Genomic DNA, 22,305 nt, shown 5'->3' on the forward strand with positions numbered 1-22,305 from the left:
ACCTCCTCTTCAATGTCATGTGCACCATCCTCTGTGTCACCGTGTAAGGTCCTATAGTGTTCGGGACGGGGCACCATAGTCTCATCAGGGTCAGATTCTGGCTCAGTACACTGCGAGGGCAATGTAGTGATCTGAGTCAATGGAACAGCATTATTATCTAGCTGTGGCTGTGCATCAGTGTACTCCATGTCCGATTCATCTTGTAATGGGCAGTAAACAATTTCCCATTCTAACCCAGGCACGGAATGTTTAAAGAGCTCCATGGAGTAACCTGTAGTGTCGCCTGACGCATCCTTCACTTTTGGTTTGGGTGAAGGACACAAGGAAACGTCTTGTTCCTGACCGGGAGCATCCACTGACGACTCGCTGCTTTTATATTTGGAACTTTCTGAAGAGGACGCGAAAGAGCTAGAGGCTGAGTCTGCAATGAAAGCCAAAATTTTTCCTGCTGCTCTGGCTTTAAAAGCCGTTTTCCTACTCCCAGAAAAGGGAGCCTTTGAGGCATTGTGTAGCCAGACGATGACGCTGGCTTAACACCTCCAGCCTTAGGTGCCATTGTGCTTTTGCCACTACCACCAGATGAACCACCACCACCACCATCAGTACCAGCTGGCAACCACCGCCCACGGCCTCTTCCACAAGACTTCCTAATTTTTTGGAAAATCTAACCAAAATAACAACCATTATATGGTACTGTAAAACAAGGTAGAAGGTGTATATAAACTTGTTGAGAATTTGAATCTCCCTTTTTTGGGGGGAGACTGACCCAAAACTCAGGCCCAGTGTATAAAACAACGCAATGTAAGTGCCAGAAAGTGGCTGGCTGACATACACCAAACTAACGGGACTGCAGTAGATCCACTTTGTGAGAATTTGAAACTCCCTTTTTTGGGGGGAGACTGACCCAAAACTCAGGCCCAGTGTATAAAACAACGCAATCGAAGTGGCAGAAAGTGGCTGGCTGACATACACCAAACTAACAGGACTGCAGTAGATCCACTTTGTGAGAATTTGAATCTCCCCTTTTTTGGGGGGAGACTGACCCAAAACTCAGGCCCAGTGTATAAAACAACGCAATCTAAGTGGCAGAAAGTGGCTGGAAGATATATGAAAAAATACAAGGAATGTAGTACAATTTCAATCTCCCTACAATGATCTCAAGAAAAGTATGGCAGCAGTAAAAAGGACTGCTGCACACAAAAGTGTGAACAAATAAACAAGATAACTGTGCAGAAAGGAGCAACAGGATTTTTGCTTTTAAAAAAGCAGTTGGTTTGCACAGCAGCGTGCAAACAGCAATCCAGCTATCAGGGAGCCTTATAAGGCAGCCTAATAAGCTACAGAGCTGATGCACAAAAATAAAGCCTCCACTGTCCCTGCAATCAAATGGTGGTGTTGGACAGTGGAAATCGCTACAGCACAAGCAGTTTCGGGGGTTAATCTTCCCTAACTATATCCCTTCTTCTGATGAAGCTGCGGCAACCTCTCCCTATGCTACGATCGGCAGAAGTAAGATGGCGGTCGGCGTGCACGCCCCTTTATAGCCCCTGTGACGCCGCAGAAAGCAAGCCAATCAATGTCATGCCCTTTTCTAAGATGGTGGGGACCGAGACCTATGTCATCACGCTGCCCACACTCTGCGTCCTCCTTCATTGGCTGAAAAATGGTGCTGAAAGCGTCATACGAAATGCGACTTTGGCGGGAAGATCGCCGACCTCATGGCCGATCCCACACTAGGATCGGGTCGGGTTTCATGAAACTCGACTTTGCTGAAAGTCGGCAATTTTTGAATTTGTCCGATCCATTTCGCTCAACCCTACGCGCGGCTGCCGCCAGTTTCCTTTCCCAGAGATGCATTGTGAGATTACCTAGAAGACTTAGCGGTCTCGCGAGATCGCTAAGTCATCTGGGTAATTTTGCAATGCAGCAGCACGCGCATCGGGAAATCTTTGCTGGACGCCGGCGGGTGAGTATATAATTTTTTATTATTTTAATGATTTTTTTTAACAGGGATATGGTGCCCACACTGCTGTATACTATGTGGGCTGTTATAGACTGCGTGGCTGCTATATACTACGTGGGCAGTGTTATGTACTGCATGGGCTATTATATAATATGTGGACTGTGTTATATACTGCGTGGACTGTACTATATAATACGTGGGCTGTGTTATATACTGTGTGGCTGCTATATACTTTGTGGGCAGTGTTATATACTACGTGGGCAGTGTTATATACTACGTGGGCAGTGTTATATACTGTGTGGGCTGTGTTATATTCTACGTGGCTGCTATATACTACGTGGGCAGTGTTATATACTGCATGGGCTGTGTTATATACTGCGTGGGCTGTGTTATATACTGCGTGGCCACTGTTATATACTGCGTGGCCTGTGTTATATACTGCGTGGCCTGTGTTACATACTGCGTGGCCTGTGATATATACTGCGTGGTCTGTGTTATATACTGCGTGGCCTGTGTTATATCCTGCGTGTCTGCTATATACTACATGGCTCCTATGTACTACGTGGCCTGTGCTATATACTATGTGGCTGCTATATACATACATACATATGCTAGAATACCCGATGCATTAGAATCTGGCCACCATCTAGTATATATATATATATTTGCCTAAAATGCAAAGGAAATGTCATCTTTAACTTTTAGCCCTTTCAGATTATTATTATATTATACAGTAATTTTGACCAGGGGTGCCCACATTTTTACATGGTACTGTGTATATATAATATATATATTTATACAACTCTTCATGGGGGTACATAGAAAAATAAGCAAATCTTCAGTTGTCTTTTGCCATTTAAATTTTACCATGTACTAGCGCTGCACAAATAAAGTGTTAATGGTAATATACCGTATATACTCCGAGTATAAGCCGAGACCCCTAACTTTGCCACAAAAAACTGGGAAAACTTAATGGCTCGAGTATAAGCCTAGGGTGGGAAATGCAGTAGCTACCGGTAGATTTCTAAAATAAAAATAGGTACCAATAAAATTAAAATTAATTGAGATATCAGTAGGTTAAGTGTTTTTGAATATCCATATTGAATTAGGAGCCCCATATAATGCTCCATACAGTTCATGATGGGCCCCATAAGATGCTCCATATTAAAATATGCCCCATATAATGCTGCACAAAGGTTAATAATGGCCCCATAAGATGCTCCATAGACACATTTGCCCCATACAGTGCTGCATAAAGGTTAATAACGGCCCCATAAGATGTTCCATAGAGATATTTGCCCCATGTAATGCTGTACAAATGCTGATTATGGTCCCATAAGATGCTCTATAGAGATATTTGCCCCATATAATGCTGTACAAATGCTGATTTTGGCCCCATAAGATGCTCCATAGAGATATTTGCCCCATATAATGCTGTACAAATGCTGATTTTGGCCCCATAAGATGCTCTATAGAGATATTTGCCCCATGCAATGCTGTACAAATGCTGATTATGGTCCCATAAGATGCTCTATAGAGATATTTGCCCCATATAATGCTGTACAAATGCTGATTTTGGCCCCATAAGATGCTCCATAGAGATATTTGCCCCATATAATGCTGTACAAATGCTGATTTTGGCCCCATAAGATGCTCCATAGAGTAATTTGCCCCATATGCTGTTGCTGCGATTAAAAAAAAAAATGACATACTCACCTCTGGTCTCTCAGGCCCCTGGCACTTGCAATATTCACCTGTCCTCGTTCCACCGCCGGGCACCGCTGTCTTCCGCGTCCTTTGCACTGAGGTTTAGGCAGAGGGCGCGCACTAACACATCATCACGCCCTCTGACCTGAGCATCACAGCAAAGGACGCGGAAGACGGAGCTCGGCGGTGGAACGAGGACAGGTGAATATTGCGCAATGCTGCTCACCCTCCCCATTATACTCATCTGCTCCTGGCGCGGTCCCTGGCAGCTTCCCTGATGGTCTTCTCCGGGCACAGACAGCTTCTTCCAGCATTGAGCGGTCACCGGTACCGCTCATTACAGTAATGAATATGTGGCTCCACCCCTATGGGAGTGGAGTCGTGTCCATATTCATTACTGTAATGTGCGGTACCATGTGACCGCTCAACGCTGGAAGAAGCTGTCAGCGCCCGGAAACCATCGGAGATGCAGGGACCATGCCAGGAGCAGGTGAGTATGTCACAGCCGCCGCTTCCCCTCCCCCACCAACGCCCCTGGGACAATGACTTGAGTATAAGCCAAAAGGGGCACTTTCAGCCTTAAAAAATGGGCTGAAAATCTTGGCTTATATTCGAGTATATACGGTAATTCATAGCAGCTCAGAATGAAAGCCTCACCCACCAAACACACTCTACTCGCGTTTCTTGAATGGTTGGTGCATTTGTGAAACTCGCGTCATATCTGGACTGCCATGATTTATTTTACTATACCCTAAGGCTGTGTGCCCACATTGCGTTTTTTATGCGTTTCTGTTGCATTTTTTGCTGCAGCGGAAATGCTTAAAAACTGCATTCCCATGCAATCCTATGGGATTCCGCAGTTGCTGTGCCCCTGCTGCGGACTTTCCCGCTACGGAATTGCGTAGCGGTAAAATCTGCCTCCATAGGATTGCATTGAAACGCTCACTTTACACATGTGGCTATGCCCACCATGCTTAATGTGAGCGCTTCATGTGCGGATGGTACCCAGGGTCTGCAGGAGAGGAGACTCTCCTCCAGGCCCTTAGTTCCATATTCATGTAAAAAAATAGAATTAAAATAAAAAATAGGGATATACTTACCTTCTGATGGCCCGCGGAGTCCTCCCGCCTTTCAGCGGTGCACACGGCGGCTTCCGTTCCTAGGGATGCATTGCGCAAATCACCTGGGATGACGTCGCGGTCACGTGACCATGATGTCACAAAGGTCCTTCACGCAAAGCATCCCTGGGAACGGAACGTACCTGGAGAGCCGCTGGGGAGATCGGGGGCCGTCGGAAGGTGAGAATAACCAAATATATATATATTTTTTAAATTATTTTTAACATTCTATCTTTTACTATTGATGCTGCATAGGCAGCATCACTAGTAAAAAGTTGGTCACACTTGTCAAGCACTATGCTTAACAAGTGTGACCAACCTGTCAACCACTTTTCCAAGCGATGCTTCAAATCGCATTGAAAACACAAGCATTCTCCAAGCTAAAAACGCTGGTGTTTTGCAGGAAAAGCATGCGAATTCCGCATGCGTTTTAACCGCGGCAGGGAGTTGCGGAAATGCTGCAGGCATTTCTGCAACGTAGGCACATAGCCTTACTCGGATTTTTATTGTATAATTTATACATTTTTCTTTTGGCATGCCATTTTGCTGTTACTACCCATATCTAACGTTTTATGCCTTATACTTTCCACTAGAATTATATTTTCATTCCCTCAGGGATGTTATTCTTCCTGGTTCACCCACCAACACATGTCATTTGTGTTGTTTTCTTTGTGTTGAAATAACCATATTTTATTACTTATTTAATAGGTTTTTTTAAAAATAAAAGTTATTTATTTTATTGAACATTTTATTCTGTGCTCTTCCCTTTCTTCATTACATTTGTTTCTGTTCTAGTGCTTTTAGGACTCAATACACTACTCCGTTATCATGCCTTTGTAAGGCATGGCGTTTGGGAAAATCGCCCGGTTTTCCGGGTGGATTGGATGTCTTGGTCATATTTCAATTCAGTTGATGGTTTTAATGATTTATTATTATATGAATGATTAATTTATTAAATGTAACCCAAAATAAAACGCCACGGCCATTATATTCCATAACTAAGTTGTTGTGTGTTTATTTTATTTAAGTGGGTCTTGTGTTATCATGAAGTCTTCTCGATATGCTAAACATAGATACTGAAACACATACTTGCTAGAGAATGTTCTTCACTGTGGATGTTATGAAGGGTTTTTTCCTCATGATGGAATGGGTTCTGAAAACGTCCACCTCAGTTGCCTTCCATGGGCGTCCAGGCCTTTTGAGTTCCCAAGCTCACCAATGCCTTTGTTGATTTGGCCACTCCTGGCAGTGCTGCTATCTCACTGAGTTTTTTCTTGTTTTCAGCCTATTGATGGTCTCTTTCACTACCATTGAGAGCTCCATTGCCTACCTTTGCCTATCCATAGTCCCCGCCTTGAGTTTAAGCTTAGTTTAAATAATGATTTTGAGAAGACAGACCTTTAAAAGGACTCTCACCATGAAGACCCAGAACCACTGTAATGCAGATATCAATTTATCCATTACCTCTTAATTTACTTTCACTCAACAACAGTAATGCTGCAAATAGTCTGGGCTATGTATGGTGCCAAAGCATCTAGCAGTCTGCTGCATGCTCTCTAAGTGTAGGATTCTGGGATACCCTATAATGCAGCGCAAAGACTGTAGATGGGCATACTGCATTACTGAATACGAGTAAAAGCGAGCTCAGAGATAATAATTACATGTAAAGTCTGCTCAGCTTCTTTTACTCCATAACGCGCTGCCTGAAGATCACATGTTTATTGTGAAAGATTCCCTCTAAGCTTTATGTTCTGTACTGACATAAAACTTGGACTGGACAATTGGAATTTTACTAAATCCAAACATTTAATATGAATTCATTGTAGATTTCGTTTGACATGCTAGGAAATTTATTAAATGTATTACATTTAATTGCTAATACAGTAACTGAGGTCTGTTGTTTCTTTTAAAAATTGTTTTTATGATGCTCTAATGATTTGTCCACAACGTATTGTATAAACTGAGGACTATCAACTTCAATATTGGCTGGGACCAATATAATAAAATTGTTGGAAGAAAATATTCTTGCTTCTACAACGGAGTCAGTGTTTGGGCTGAATGACACCTGAAAAATAGAAAAGACAAAAGCACTTCTGAATGTCATCAGATTTCCCAACAACTAATTACATAGCAAAGATCATAGGGGGACAAAAATAGGCTAATGGAGTAATATAGATTTTTTTTGTTAAACGAGCATTTCCTAATACTCGGATGCTTTTTGAGTAACGAGTAGAAATCCCAAGCATTTTTCCAGTGGACCCTGCAAGGAAGTCTAGGCTCAGTTAAAATGTTGAAATGGATGGAAAAAGTGCTGAATGGAAGGAGAATAGCGGGATGAATTCCCCTGGAAGCATATCTGACTCTAAGATCACTGCTGAGAACAATAGTGTTACACTTTTACTCCACTTTAAGGGTATGTGCACACGTCAGGATTTCTTGCAGAAATTTCCTGAAGAAAAACGGTAATTTTCTGCAAGAAATCCGCATTTTTTTTGCGTTTTTTCCCCGTTTTTTTCGCGTTTTTTTTTAGCATTTTGCAAGCGAAATTAGCTTGCAGAATGCTAAAGTTTTCCAAGCGATCTGTAGCATCGCTTGGAAAACTGAATGACAGGTTGGTCACACTTGTCAAACATAGTGTTTGACAAGTGTGACCAACTTTTTACTATAGATGCTGCCTAAGCAGCATCTATAGTAAAAGATAGAATGTTTAAAAATAATAAAAAAAAAAAAAAAAATGGTTATACTTACCTGCAAACAGCCGATCTCCTCAGCGGCGTCCGTTCCTATAGATGGTGTGTGTGTGTGCAGGACCTTCGATGATGTCGCGGTCATGTGAGCGGTCACATGAGCGGTCACACGACCAATCACAAGATGGCGACATCATCGCAGGTCCTTCACACAGAACATCTATAGGAACGGAAGTGGCAGCGTGCACCGATGAGAGGCGGGAGGACTCCGGAGCCATCAGAGGGTGAGTATATGACTATTTTTTATTTTAATTCTTTTTTTTTACCAATTATATGGTGCCCAGTCCGTGGAGGAGAGTCTCCTCTCCTCCACCCTGGGTACCAACCGCACATAATCTGCTTGCTTCCCGCATGGTGTGCACAGCCCCATGCGGAAAGTAAGCAGATCAATGCATTCCTAGGTGTGCGGAATCCCCGCAATTCCGCAAATTTAATGAACATGTTGCTTTTTTTTTCCGCAATGCGATTTTTTCACGTAAAAAAATGCAACATTTGCACTAGAAATGCAGAATACACTGTAAATAATAGGAGGCATATGTAAGCATTTTTTTTTCGCGTTTTTATCACGTTTTTATAGCAAAAAAAACGTGAAAAATACTGAACGAGTGCACATGGCCTAAGGACTGACAATAAAACCAAAATCAAAGATAAATTGGAGCTTACAGAAAAAATGTTAAGACATTCTTTCCTGTATAATGACTTGTACATGAGGCAAAATTTTAAAAACGATTTAAAAAAAAATGTAAACCAAAATTGAAATTTTTATTAAAATATTGGAAATTTCAGTGTAATTTATGAAGGAAGCAAGAACTGCCAAAAATTTGATCAAAGAAACACCCTGTATTAGACATAAAGGAGGGGCTCATACACATTCTGTTCAAATTGTCAAGTAGTGGTACTCCTAGACTCATAAAGGCTATGAACTAAGTGGAAAGTCTGCCAAAAATTACAAGCAGGGTCATCCACACACCTTTGAAGGGACCAGCTGCAGTGCCTCATTTAAATATTGTGAACATATTGTAGTTGTATTACTAATAAACTCATAAAAGCTCTGCACACAGTGCAAAGCCTGCCAAAAATTGCAAACAGGGTCATCCATGCTGCATTTAGTTGAATCTGAGCGGAAAGTATCACCCTTTACACTTTGGAATTCATCCATCTGCTTCTGTCTTCAGTCACATCATCAATAAATGCTAGTGACAGTGCCATTGGAAGCCATGCATGCCTATGACATCACACTGCTTCCATCACGTGTTACAGAGGATGTGGGGTGCTTTGGATCATGAGTGATTCAAGCTTTCTCCATACTTTTTTCTTCCCATTACTCTGGAACAGGTTGATCTCACAGCAATGCCACCACCAAAATGACTACGGCATGACAGTGACTGGCAGGCAATCCCTGATTGTTTATTGGCCGTGTAACAGGGCCCAAACATGTTGGGCGGGGATTTGAGCATTCAATCTGAGCACCAGCCAATGCTCGACGAGTGACGAGCAAATCCGAACACTCACATACTTGAGTGATATCTGAGTTAAGGTACCGTCACATTAAGCAACTTACCAACGAGAACGACAACGATCCGTGACGTTGCAGAGTCCTGGATAGCGATCTCGTTGTGTTTGACACGCAGCAGCGATCAGGATCCTGCTGTGACATCGCTGGTCGGAGCTAGAAGTCCAGAACTTTATTTGGTCGTCAGGTTGGCGTGATTCGTCCTGTTTGACAGCAAAAGCAACGATACCTGCAATGTTTTACATGGAGCGAACAACCAGCTAGAGCGATAAGTAAGTCACTGGATCGCTCCTGCATCGTTCTGCTGTTACAGTGTTTGACGTCTCCTAGCGACCTAAACAGCGACGCTGCAGCGATCGGCATCGTTGTCTATATCGCTGCAGCGTCGCTTAATGTGACGGTACCTTAACATTAACCACATTCGCTCATTACTATCCATAACTAAATTAACAAGTGCAATAGTTTTATAATAGGCAGTTTTTACTTTATTTTGCTTTGGCTAATACTTAGATTAATATATCTATTGCTCATTGTTAGCCTAACTGGATAAGTGGACAATTAAGACCAAGGCCCCAGTTTATTATTTGCGTGTTTTTCAAAGTCACTTTTTTTTGTTTTGTGTTATTTGTTGCTGTTTCTTCACTAAATTATACAAAATGGGAACAGGCTGCTTCATGAATTTTCTGCAAAATCAAAGATTCTCCTTTTTTATCTTTTACATCTTTTGTACCATTATGGAGCAAAAAGTTGCATGATCCTTTAAGATGTCGCAAGCTAAATTTCAACTGTGCAAAAATAAAATTAGACATACCAGTAGTTCATACTCCAGTAGGGTACTGGAGTATAATTGCACTAAAATACTGTGACCTTTGGAAAATGCTGAATTAGACTAAAACATTTGAAAAAGGAAAAACCAAACCAATATTGTCAATTTACAAGAAAAAAACTAGACTAAACCAAGTGAAGTTAACTTTCAAATAGCACAAAATTAAACAATTTAATTGTTATGATAAATAACTAAATGTTCAGCTTAAAAAAGCAAAAAATTAAGTAATGAATAAAGACCTAACTTAAAAGTCTGTAAAAGAGTCATTTTTACTGAAGAAAAAAGGTGCAAAGATAATGATCAATTAGTTCCCATATAGGGATGAGCAAACGTGCTCGGTGAAACTCTTATCACTCGATTAATGGGCGGTTCTTGATTATTGATGAGTAAATATACTCGTTACTTGAGATTTCCCGAGTACGCTTAGTTTTTCTTATGCAGCTGAATGATTTACATCTCTTAGCCAGCATAAGTATATGTGGGGGTTGCCTGGTTGCTAGGGAACCCCCACATGTACGTATGCTGGCTAACAGATGTAAATCATTCAGCTGTGGCAAAAAAAACTAAATCTCTGAACACTCTCGAGTAACAAGTATATTCGCTCATCACTATTCTTGGTGTAAAACCCAAATCCCTGCCCTGCATCTTTGGTGTCTGTTATGCAGCCAATAAGCATACGGGGATTGCCTGAGAGTCACTGTAATGCCGTAGCTATTTTTGATGTGGCATTACTGTGACTGCCTGGCCATCAGACATCAGCAGGCAATTTAAAAGGACAGGTGTACTCGACTCGGCACACTGCCGCCATTACACAGCTTTGTGACACTTCGTATTGGAGGGTGAGAGTGCTTTTTGGAGATTATATACAGTATATATATACTGTATATATATCCCAAAAGACCATCTTAGTTCCTCCATTGTTTTTGTTATAAGCTCCATAAAGCCAACACTTCTCTGTCTCCACCATGATGATGACTCTCCATCTCCTCCTCCCTTTCTTCATCCTCATTCTCATCCTCGCCCCATCCATGTAGGAGAGAAGGAACAAAAGTTGTGTGGCTAAAAGGTGTGGTGCTATCCACCAGCTCCTGTTACTCTTCTTCCTCCTCCTAAGCCAGAGCAGCAGCAGCTGCAGCCAACTTGTAGAAATAGGCGTTGATGCGGCATAACTTGATCAGAAGCTCTGGCAAATATGGGTATGTTTTCAGAAAACACTGAACTACCAAGTTGAGCACATGTGCCAAGCATGGTAAGTGTGTGAGCTTGCCAAGCTTCAGTCACCAGCTGGTTACACCCATTATCACACACGACCATGCCTAGTTGTAGGTTCAGATCTGTTCATGCACGTGTTGAGTATTTTTGACTTGCAGATTTTGTGCAGAAAATAATCTGCTGCATGTGAATTCTCTGTGTTTTTTTGCCCTGTGATTTTCACCATTGACTTCACTCCAATCAAACACTCGTTTTGCAGCTGCATTTTTCTTCCAAGAGATACAGACATTTTACCCAAGGTGTGCACATACCCTTATCAGTATTATATTCCTCGCCAATAGACTATTCCATGGTCTGAAGTACACTTCCTTGGTATATAATCCTTAAAAGTGCATCGCCTTTATATGTCTAGGAGTACCAATACATGCCAATTTGAACAGAATGTGTATGAGGCGCTCCTTTATGTCTAATTCAGGGGGTATCTGAGTCCCTCAGTTTTGGCAGGTCTTCCTTCCTGAAACTTCCTATTTGTTAATAAAAAATCTACTTTTGCTTAATAAAATTATAATTTTTAAAAAAAATTATTTTGAAATTTTACCTTACATAGAAGTCATTATACAGGAAAAAATGTTTCTTTATATTTTTTTTCCTGTAAAATACAATTTCTTTCAGCAGCGATATGGGAGTCAAAGATGCTTTCAGGGGTCTTCCCCATGTTGTTCTCCTTCCATTCAGCACTTTTTCATCAATTTCAACATTTACATTGCTCCCCAGATCTCTTTTTAGGGTCTGCAGTAAAAAAGATCGACTTTCCCATTGACTCCAATTATACCCGTTACTGGAAACGAGCATCCGAGCATTAGGAATTACTCGGTTCAAGCAACCAGCACCCGAGCATTTTATTGCTCAGTCATCACTATTTCCATCTCTTTACAAAAAAGATTACCTTTGATTTTGAACAAAACGCATCAATCCACATGTGTTATTTTGAAGAATTTGGAGCAAAAATCAGCACCGTCACCTAATGTTTCCTCTCCCATCATTCCCCCTCTATGTCTGAACTCGGTGATTTCTCAGCGCAGAGGGTGCAATGATGTTACTACAGCGCACCCTATGTGCAAAGCAGTTCAGAGGGTCAGAAGACCAGAGGCTGCAGACCAGAGTAGTGGGGGAAGAGGTGAGTATTTATTTTTTATGCATGGAGCATTATATGGAGCCCATTATAGTGTATGGAGCACTGTGTGGGGCCCATAACACTGTATGGAGGACTACCTGGTGCCCATAATACAGTATGGATGACTATGAGGGGTCCATTATACTGAATGAAGCACTATATGGGGCCCATTATTGTGTATGGAAAACTATATGGGGCCCATTATTCTGTATGGGGGACTATGTGATGCCCATATTACTGTATGGAAGACTATGTAGTGCCCATAATACTGTATGGAGGACTATGTGGTACCCATAATACTGTATGAACGAGTATGTGGTGCCCATAATACTGTATAGAGGACTATGTGGTGCCATAATACTGTATGGACGACTAGGTGTTGTCTATAATACTGTATGGAGGACTATGTGATGCCCATAATAATGTATGGATAACTATGTGGTGCCCATTCTATTGTATGGAAGACTATGTGGTAACCATAATACTGTATGGAGGACTATGCGATGCCTATATTTCTGTATGGAAGACTATGTAGTGTCCATAATACTGTATGGATGACTGTGTGGTGCCCATAATACTGTATGCAGGACTATGTGGTGCCCATAATACTGTATGGAAGACTATGTGATGTCCATAATACTGTATGGAGGACTATGTGGTATCCATAATACTGTATGGATGACTGTGTGGTGCCCATAATACTGTATTCAGGACTATGTGGTGCCCATAATACTGTATGGAAGACTATGTGATGTTCATAATGCTGTATGGAGGACTGTGTGGTGCTCATAATACGGTATGGAGAACTATGTGGTGCCCATTCTACTGTATGGAAGACTGTGGTAACCATAATACTGTATGGAGGACTATGCGATGCCCATACTACTGTATGGTGGACTATGTGGTGCCCAAAATACTGTATGGTGGACTATGTAGTGCCCATAATACTGTATGGAGGACTATGTGGTGCACATAATGCTGTATGGAGGACTATGTGGTGCCCATAATACTGTATGGAGGATTATATAGGAGGAAAATCACTTTGTAAGGGCTGCAAAGTTGTGAGATATGCACTTCTGTAATCAATAGTAAGGTTTTTTTTTGTTGGGGGGGGCAAATAAAACTTCTGCCATTGGTCCCCATGATTTCTTTGTATGCCCCGTTCTATGTTATTGCTATATTCTCATTTATCAAAAATTGAAAAAAACTGGAAAAATGGCACCAAACTGTTGACGGTAGTCTGAATCAGTCAGTAATATGAAGCATACCATATAAGGATGAGCTAGGTTGTGCATGAAAGTGTACTGAAGACCACAAACGTTTTTTTTGGACCCGCAGAAGCGCTGGGATAGGCGCGAAACGGCTCTTGTCCTCCTTCACTTCCCTGCGACCCCTGCATGTTAAAGGATTGTCCCGCCACATGGAATAAAGGACATTAACCTTTTTTAAGAAGCAATGGTGAGCGTTGTTTCTTTTTCCAATATTGAATATTTTTTATTTATGCTTATATTTTTGCAAACTTAACAGTACCTTTTCTATATTGAAGACGCTGTCTGTGTCAGAAGTTATGTTAGTTTGTTCAGTGACCCATCCAAACTGTTTTTTCATTTGATTTGCAAGGTTAAACGATTCTTCAGTGTGCTGCTGGACAATCTGTGTAACATCATCATATTGCTGTCTGGATACATTTACCAACTTCAAGGCTGCTTCAGACTTCAAATGCAGCTCTATCACATCAGGGCAGTCTTGAAGGTATCCAAGATGGCACAGGTCAGGTGAGAGGAAAGATTTGTTAGTAGCTAGAAATATTTCTTAACATCTCTAGTATCTAGTCTTACTGTAGCTCCATAGGTCTTACTCCTTTCAAGACCTGGCGATTTTTCTTTTTCTGTTTCGTTTTTTGCTCCCCTTTTTTCATGAGCCATAACTTTTTTTTTCCCATAAACAGAGCTGTGTGGGGGCTTGTTTTTTTGGGGGAACAACTTGTCATTTCTAATTACACCATTTTCTTTTCAATGTAATGTACTAAAAACAAACGGGACAAATTCAATAATTTTTTTGGGGGGGTTTGTTTTACGGTCTTAATATGCCGAAGAAATTACCTGACAATAAGATTCTCCAGGTCAGTATGATTACAGCAATATCAAACTTTTAAAGGGGTTGTCCTCTACTCGGACATCCCCTTCTCAGTCTGAATGATAGCTTCTATAAAATTAAAGCACTGTCAGCACTCGCATTCCCAGGGATCACATGAGGTTGTTATGACATGTGACCTCTGGGACCAATCAGCTCTGGCCTCCGTGTCCCCGCCTTCAGACGTATAAGTAATCAAGAGGGAGTGATAACTTCAGCTGGCTGCTCACTTCCTGTTGATTACTTGTGTCCAAAGCCAGGGACAGTGACGCCAGCGCCGTCACAGGGCTCACATGACATAATTTCACCTGAGCCACGGGAACATGAGTGTCGATAGTCTATATATATAATCGTCTAAGGGGCACTTCCATCTGTTTGCTGTCTGTCTGTCTGTCACGGAAATCCCGCGTCACTGATTGGTGCCCACAGTGCTATATGGTACTTGGGCTGTGTTATATACTGCGAGGCTGCTATATACTATGTGGGCAGTGTTATATACTGTGTGGCCTGTGTTATATACTGTGTGGGCAGTGTTATATACTACGTGGGCAATTTTATATACTACGTGGGCAATGTTAAATACTACGTGGGCTGCGTTATATACTGCGTGGATGGTATATATTGCGAGGGCTGTGTTATATACTACGTGGCAGTGTTATATACTATGTGGGCAGTGTTATATACTACGTGGCAGTGTTATATACTATGTGCGCAGTGTTATATACTACGTGGCAGTGTTATATACTATGTGCGCAGTGTTATATACTACGTGGGCTGTGTTATATACTACGTGGGCAGTGTTATATACTACGTGGGCAGTGTTATATACTACGTGGCTGTGTTATATACTGCGTGGCTCCTATATACTACATGGCTGTGCTATATACTACGTGGCTGTCTGTGTTACGTTGCCTCTGCTATATGCTAAGTGGCTGCTATATATATACATACATACATACATATTCTAGAATACCCGATGTGTTAGAATCGGGCCACCATCTAGTATAAAATAAATGTTTTTATTTTAATGGGAGCAAACATTCAGATTGTGAAGGGGTTTTACAAGTGGTGGACAACCTCTAAGGTTTTTCTTTGTATTTTATTGGTGAAAAAAAATTTTTTTTTGCTTTGTAAAAAACATTTGTCGCCATTCTGAGACCTGTAATTTTTTTAAATTTTTTTTTTTTTGTGAGGGCTTGTTTTTTGTACAGTGAGTTGTAGCTTTTATTAATATCATTTTCAGGTAAATACAATATGTTGATTGCTTTTTATTGCATTTAGTTGGAGGGAGTGTAGCAACCAAAAAATTGAAGTTTTTGGGTTTCATTTTTTTTTCCTCTCAGCATTTACCATAGTGTTTAAATAAATTTCTATGTTGATTGTTTAGAGTTTTATAGACGTCATGATATTTTTTAAATATATTATAATTTCTTTATTTTCAAAGCGTTTACATTTTTTATTTTATATTTTTCCAACTTTTTATTTTTTTTTTAGTCCTGTTAGGGGACTTAAATCATGGATTTTTTGATTGCTCATACTACAGTGGATATAAAAAGTCTAAACAGCCGTGTTAAAATGCCAAGTTTGTCATGTAAAAAAAATAATACAAAGAGGAATCTTTTTAGTAGTTTTATCACCTTTAAAGAGGACCTTTCACCAAATTTTTCATGGTGAAGTGGACACACATTATGAAAGGCACTACAGAGCAGAATAAACGTTTTGTATTTTAATTCGCCCCTCAGTTGCGGAGTCATTAACAATCAAAGTAGATGGCCCCTAAACAGTAAATTTTAGTCCAAGAGGGCATAACCAGAGAGATTTCACTAGGAGTGTGTAATTTTTCCTCATTCTAAAGACTCATTCAGATATTAGTTTATTTTTTATGTATGCGAAAAACAGACTGAGTTTCTCCAGTGATTAACATCAGAGTTTCATCAGATTTTCCTCAAAGTGTCATTTGAGTTTCAGTAGAGTTTGGTTAGATTTTCATCAATTTTTTTTACTAATAAAAAAAGTTTTTTCCACCTTGTCCTAGCTTTTAGTGAAAAATGGACAGCACACCAATGTCATCTTAAAGTGCTGTTTTTTCACAGATACATATATCTTAATTGTCAAGTATGATCCAAAATTCGGATCAATGTCAGACATGTCTCTGCAATTTTGGATGGACCATTCTGTCACCAAAAATTCAAGGACATGTGGACAGCCTCATAGACTGTAATAGGTATGAGTTCTTTATGTAAAAAAAAATGGATAGCACTTGTACTTGAGAAACTGATGTGCGAATGGGCCCTTTCACTGACTAATCATAAGCAGGCAACAACACACTGGTGAAAGAAGAACATGTCCAACTATAACACTGACAGTCTGCTCTCCTTACTGCGGAGTGATGACATATGGAGCATGGAGAACAGCAGTGACGAGTTTGATTAACTGACAGCGTTCAGCTTTCATATCTGGCATTCAGTATGAGGGAAGGGCAGTAATGCAGAAATCTCATTACAACTACTTCTTGCTGCTCTCCTCTCAAATTCAAATCAGCTTTATTGGTACGACCAAATACACACGCGGGCCATACAAGTGTATTGCTACCCCTTCCCCCACACTGACTGCTGTGTCATTATGTGTCAAACACAGCGTGATCTAAGCCATTTGGGGGGTTCTTTTCCCCTTTATATGTGAATGTCTGTTATGGCTGGCAAAGCTGGCAGCATTATGAGATGAGAGCTACTTAGAAGTATTGGTAATGAGACTGCCAGAGATGAGAGCTGAAAGCTGCCAATTAATCATACTCGGCTCGGCTGTGCTCCAGCACATGTCATCACACTGAAGTGAGAAGAGCAGACTGTTTCTCAATGTTATTGTGATGTGTGTTCTTCTTTCCCCAGTATGTGATTGCATGATTGTGATTGGTCATTGTCAGAGAGAGGAAGTAGAATACACCCCCAGTTAAATCTCTCTGATAACACCCACTTGGACATAAAATAGACTAAAAGGTCTGGTTTATCAAAATATAAAATTAAATAACTAATACAGTAGATGACATAAAAAAAAAAATCTCATTCATCAAGCCTCATTTAACATGCAATTCAGAGCTATCAAAATGTTGTTCCTACCACAAAACAAGCCCTCACACAGCTTGATCGATGGAAAAATAAAAACAATATGTGTCTCGTAAAATAATAGCTCAAATTAAAAATGTATTTTTATTATTTTTTTACAAACGTCAGCATTTTATTTTAAATCTATGCTAAGTTTGGTTTTGCTGTGTTCATATTGGCCTAAAGATTCATGATGTTATTTTAACCATAAAATGAAAGTCGCAAAAACAAAACTGAAAAAGCAATGGCATAATTGCACTTTTTTGACCATTTTTATTCAATTTGCATTTTTGTTTCCACTTTTCATTACATTGTATGGTAAAATGTATGGTGTTAATAAAATAACATTTGTACAAAAGAAACAAGCCCCTATTTGTTCACAGAAAATAAAAAAAGTTATAGCTCTTGGAATGGGAGAAAAAACTACAAACATAAAAATGAAAATTCTGAGGAGGCAAGGGAACCTTTCAGAAGGTTTTTCTCCATTAAAGCACCACCACTACCTAATTAAATTAAAGGGAACCTGTCACCCCCAAAATCGAAGGTGAGCTAAGCCCACCAGCATCAAGGGCTTATCTACAGCATTCTCAAATGCTGTAGATAAGCCCCAGATGTATCCTAAAAGATGAGAAAAAGAGTTTAGATTATACTCACCCAGGGGTGGTCCGATGGGTGTCGAGGTCCGGTCCGGCGCCTCCTATCTTCATCAGATGATGTCCTCTTCTTGTCTTCACGCTGCAGCTCCGGCGCAGGTGTACTTTGTCTGCCCTATTGAGGGCAGAGCAAAGTACTGCAGTGCGCAGGCGCCGGGCCTCTCTGACCTTTCCCGGCGCCTGCGCACTGCATTACTTTGCTCTGCCCTCAACAGGGCAGACAAAGTACGCCTGCAACGGAGCCGCAGAGTGAAGACAATAAGAGGACGTCATCGTAAGAAGATGAAAGGCCCCGGACCGCGACACTCATCGTACCGGGACCACCCTTGGGTGAGTATAATCTAATTTCTTTCTCCTCTTCAAGGATACATCGGGGGAATATCTACAGCATTCCAGAATGCTGTAGATAAGCCCCTGATGCTGGTGGGCTTAGCTCACCTTCGATTTTGGGGGTGACAGGTTCCCTTTAAGTTTTAACAAGCTATTAGATATCTTAAAGGATCCTTTGGAGATGAAGGCAGAAGAATGACCTGGTAGTGGGGACATTTTGGGGAGCAAGAACCTTCTACCAGATTCTCTTTAATTATGAGCATTAATTCTCCCTTTCTAGACATATTTGATTTTGATTGCTAATTAATTGAATTGGAAACTTTAATAAACATGAATATATTACTATACCTTTCATCACAGATTCATAGCATAGCTGACATCTCTTCTGAAACAGCAGGCATTCTGAAGCATTTTGAAGTTCATTGCACAATATTTTGCTTGGCATGGATCTTGGATGAACTGGGGAGTCTATAACACATGTTCATAGCATTTAAAGAACAAGTAATTTCATTAAATCAAATGGAAAAAAATTACATTTCAAAAATGAATGGTCAGTTTCCTGAGCTGAATCAGATGTCATGAGGACAAAATGCGAATTTTGCTGGAGGAGCCTCAGTGGAAAATTATGATAAATGCACAAATGCAGCAGGCACAGTGGCTTTAGCTATGGCTGGTTTCTTTGCCAGGCTTTTAATATACTGTATATACAGTGGGTACAGAAAGTATTCAGACACTTTTAAAATTTTCACTCTTTGTTTCATTTCAGCTATTTGGTAAATTCAAAAAAGTTCATTTTTTTCACATTAATGTACACTCTGCACCCCATCTTGACTGAAAAAAAACAGAAATGTAGAAATGTTTGCAAATTTAGGGCTTGATTTGGATAGGCACACACCAGTCTATATAAAACCTCACAGCGAGAATCATGAGGTCAAAGGAACTGGCCAATGAGCTCAGAGACAGAATTGTGGCAAGGCACAGATCTGGCCAAGGTTACAACCGAATTTGTGCAGAACTCAAGGTTCCTAAGAGCACAGTGGCCTCCATAATCCTTAAATTGAAAAAGTTTGGGACCACCAGTAGTCTTCCTAGACCTGGCCGTCCAGCCAAACTGAGCAATTGTGGTAGAAGAGCCTTGGTGAGAGAGGTAAAGAAGAACCCCAAGATCACTGTGGCTGAGCTCCAGAGATGCAGTAGGGAGATGGGAGAAAATTCCACAAAGTCTACTATCACTGCAGCCTTCGACCAGTCAGGCCTTTATGACAGAGTTGCCCTATGGAAGCCTCTCCTCAGTGAAAGACATATAAAAACCCGCTCAGGGTTTGCTAAAAAACACATGAAGGACTCCCAGACCATAAAAAATAAGATTCTCTGGTCTGATGAGATGAAGATAGACCTTTTTGGTTGTAATTCTAAGCTGTATGTGTGCAGAAAACCAGGCACTGATCATCACCTGCCCAATACAATCCCAACAGTGAAACATGGTGGTGGCAGCATCATGCTATGGGGGTGTTTTTCAGCTGTAGGGACAGGACGACTGGTTGTCATTGAAGGAAACATGAATGTGGCCAAGTACAGAGATATCCTGGATGAAAACCTCTTCCAGAGTGTAACGCTCGCGCCCAGACTGGTTGGCGCGGGCGTCTGGGGGTGTGGCCTCACTGGACCACTGACCAGACTACCCTGGAAAGGGCATAACTAAGTAGCTTCCTAGGTGTTCGCTGGAGCCTCTGATGGTGAGGTCAGATTTGTGCGGCAGGTAGCTACCAGGTACCACTCCAGGGTGGTGTCTGGCTGTGCATGCTGATCCCACCAGGGACAGGACACAGGCAGGCACAGCTGTGACACTGGCTGGCGGACAGGTACAGCAGAGGCCCTGATGGGCAGATGGGCTTGACGGAGACACAGGTGGGCACAGCTGGCACTCTGGCAGGTCAGACGGACAGGGCTGATACTCTGGTAGGAACTGGTATACAGGTGGGTGTATGGAAACAGGTAAGAACCTGTTCAGACTGGAGGGTATATGGGAACAGGTAGGGACCTGTTCGGACTGGTGAATATAAAGAAATAGGTAGAGACCTGTGCGGCAAGTTGCAAAATGGAGATAGAGCAAGACTGTAAGAGCGGATGCAAAGCAGAACCACAGGAGGCGGAGCCAAGAGCAGAAGGCAGAGCCAAGAACAGAAATGCAATAGGCAGAGCCAAGAGCAGGAGGCAGAGCCAAGAACAGAACCGCAGCTAAGAGCAGAGAAGGAGAAGACAGAGCTAAGAGCAGAGAAGAGGAAGGCGGAGCTAAGAGCAGAGAAGGAGAAGGTGGAGTCAAGAACGGAGCCGCTGGAGGTGGAGCCAAGAGCAGAGACGCTGGAGGCGATGCCAAGAGCAGAGGCGCTGGAGGCAATGCCAAGAGCAGAGACGCTGGAGGCAATGCCAAGAGCCAGAACCGCAGGAGGCAATGCCAAGAGCCAGAACCGCAGCAGGCAATGCCAAGAGCCAGAACTGCAGGAGGCAATGCCAAGAGCCAGAAGGCGGAGAGCCACATGTTGTGGTGAGCAAAGCAGAGAAGCACAGAACCACGGGTAGTGGCGAGCAAAGCAGAGAAGCACCGAGCCACGGGTAGTGGCGAACAGAGCAGAGAGGTGCAGAGCCACAGGTAGTGGCGAGCAGGAGAGGGAACACAGAGGTACGCACAACAGAGTGGGAATGGTAAACAAATAAAGAAACAACAAGAACGGACATAGACCAGAGTACAGACAGGAACAGACACTAGAACTAGACACAGATAGGCCTACGTACTGCAGCCCTCAGAGACAGGAAACAGAACACTACCTGGCAGCTCTGTAGCAAATATAACCTGAGGGAAATAGTTTCCTCAGGCGTCCTCCAATGGGTGAGGACGGTTTAAGTATCAGAGGCCTCTAGGCAATTGACCAGGGACAGCTTAGGGAGGTGCACACAGAGTCAATAAGAATCTGCATTTGCCAGCGCTTCCCCCTATGCACACAGACAGGAAGTGTACACAGAGCAAGCGGCCATGAAGTACATGGCATGGAGCCGGCAGCAGACAGATCTCACAGCATGGCACAGGGTGAGTGAGTTGCTGTATCAGGCAGATGGAGGATGGAAGGCCATGCAGTGATGCCGGCAGGGTTGTTACACAGAGTGCTCTGGACCTCAGATTTGACTGAAGGTTCACCTTCCAACAAGACAATTACCCTAAGCACACAGCTAAAATAACAAAGGAGTGGCTTCAGAACAACTCTGTGACCATTCTTGACTGGCCCAGCCAGAGCCCTGATCTAAACCAAATTGAGCATCTCTGGAGAGACCTGAAAATAGCAGTCCACCAACGTTCACCATCCAACCTGACGCAGGATCTGCAAGGGAGAATGGCAGAGGATGCCCAAATCCTGGTGTGAAAAACTTGTTGCATCATTCCCAAGAAGACTCATGGCTGTACTAGCTCAAAAGGGAGCTTCTACTCAATACTGAGCAAAGGGTCTGAATACTTATGACCAAGTGATATTTCAGTTTTTCTTTAATAGATTTTCAAAAATTACTACATTTCTGTTTTTGTTTCAGTCAAGATGGAGTGCAGAGTGTACATTAATGATAAAAAAATGAACTTTTTTGAATTTACCAAATGGCTGCAATGAAACAAAGAGTGAAAAATTTAAAGGGGTCTGAATACTTTCCATACCCACCACTGCATACTGATTATCTGAAAAATGAAAACTAGACAGATTCAGTTAAAATCATTCATAATTTTATCATAATGGCAGATGACAAGGGATGAAACTTCAGTTGTTGAAGTTGATGAATTACAAGCAG

At 41.7% G+C, this 22,305-nt stretch overlaps 1 protein-coding gene across 1 annotated transcript in view; it reads right to left on the reverse strand.

Annotated features, from left to right (window-relative positions):
• Positions 1-5,574: 5,574 nt before the first annotated feature.
• Positions 5,575-22,305, reverse strand: part of CLUL1 (clusterin like 1) — a 72,087-nt gene continuing 55,356 nt past the window's right edge. The window contains exons 6-8 of the mRNA XM_069728954.1: positions 18,826-18,945; positions 13,791-14,005; positions 5,575-6,853 (exon numbers count right to left, since the gene is read on the reverse strand). Of these exons, the coding sequence (XP_069585055.1) occupies positions 6,695-6,853; positions 13,791-14,005; positions 18,826-18,945 (494 nt within the window). The 3' untranslated portion in view covers positions 5,575-6,694. The remainder of the gene's footprint in view (positions 6,854-13,790; positions 14,006-18,825; positions 18,946-22,305) is intronic.

This window comes from Ranitomeya imitator, chromosome 6 (genome assembly GCF_032444005.1).
Source record: "Ranitomeya imitator isolate aRanImi1 chromosome 6, aRanImi1.pri, whole genome shotgun sequence".
NCBI classification, from domain to species: domain Eukaryota; kingdom Metazoa; phylum Chordata; class Amphibia; order Anura; family Dendrobatidae; genus Ranitomeya; species Ranitomeya imitator.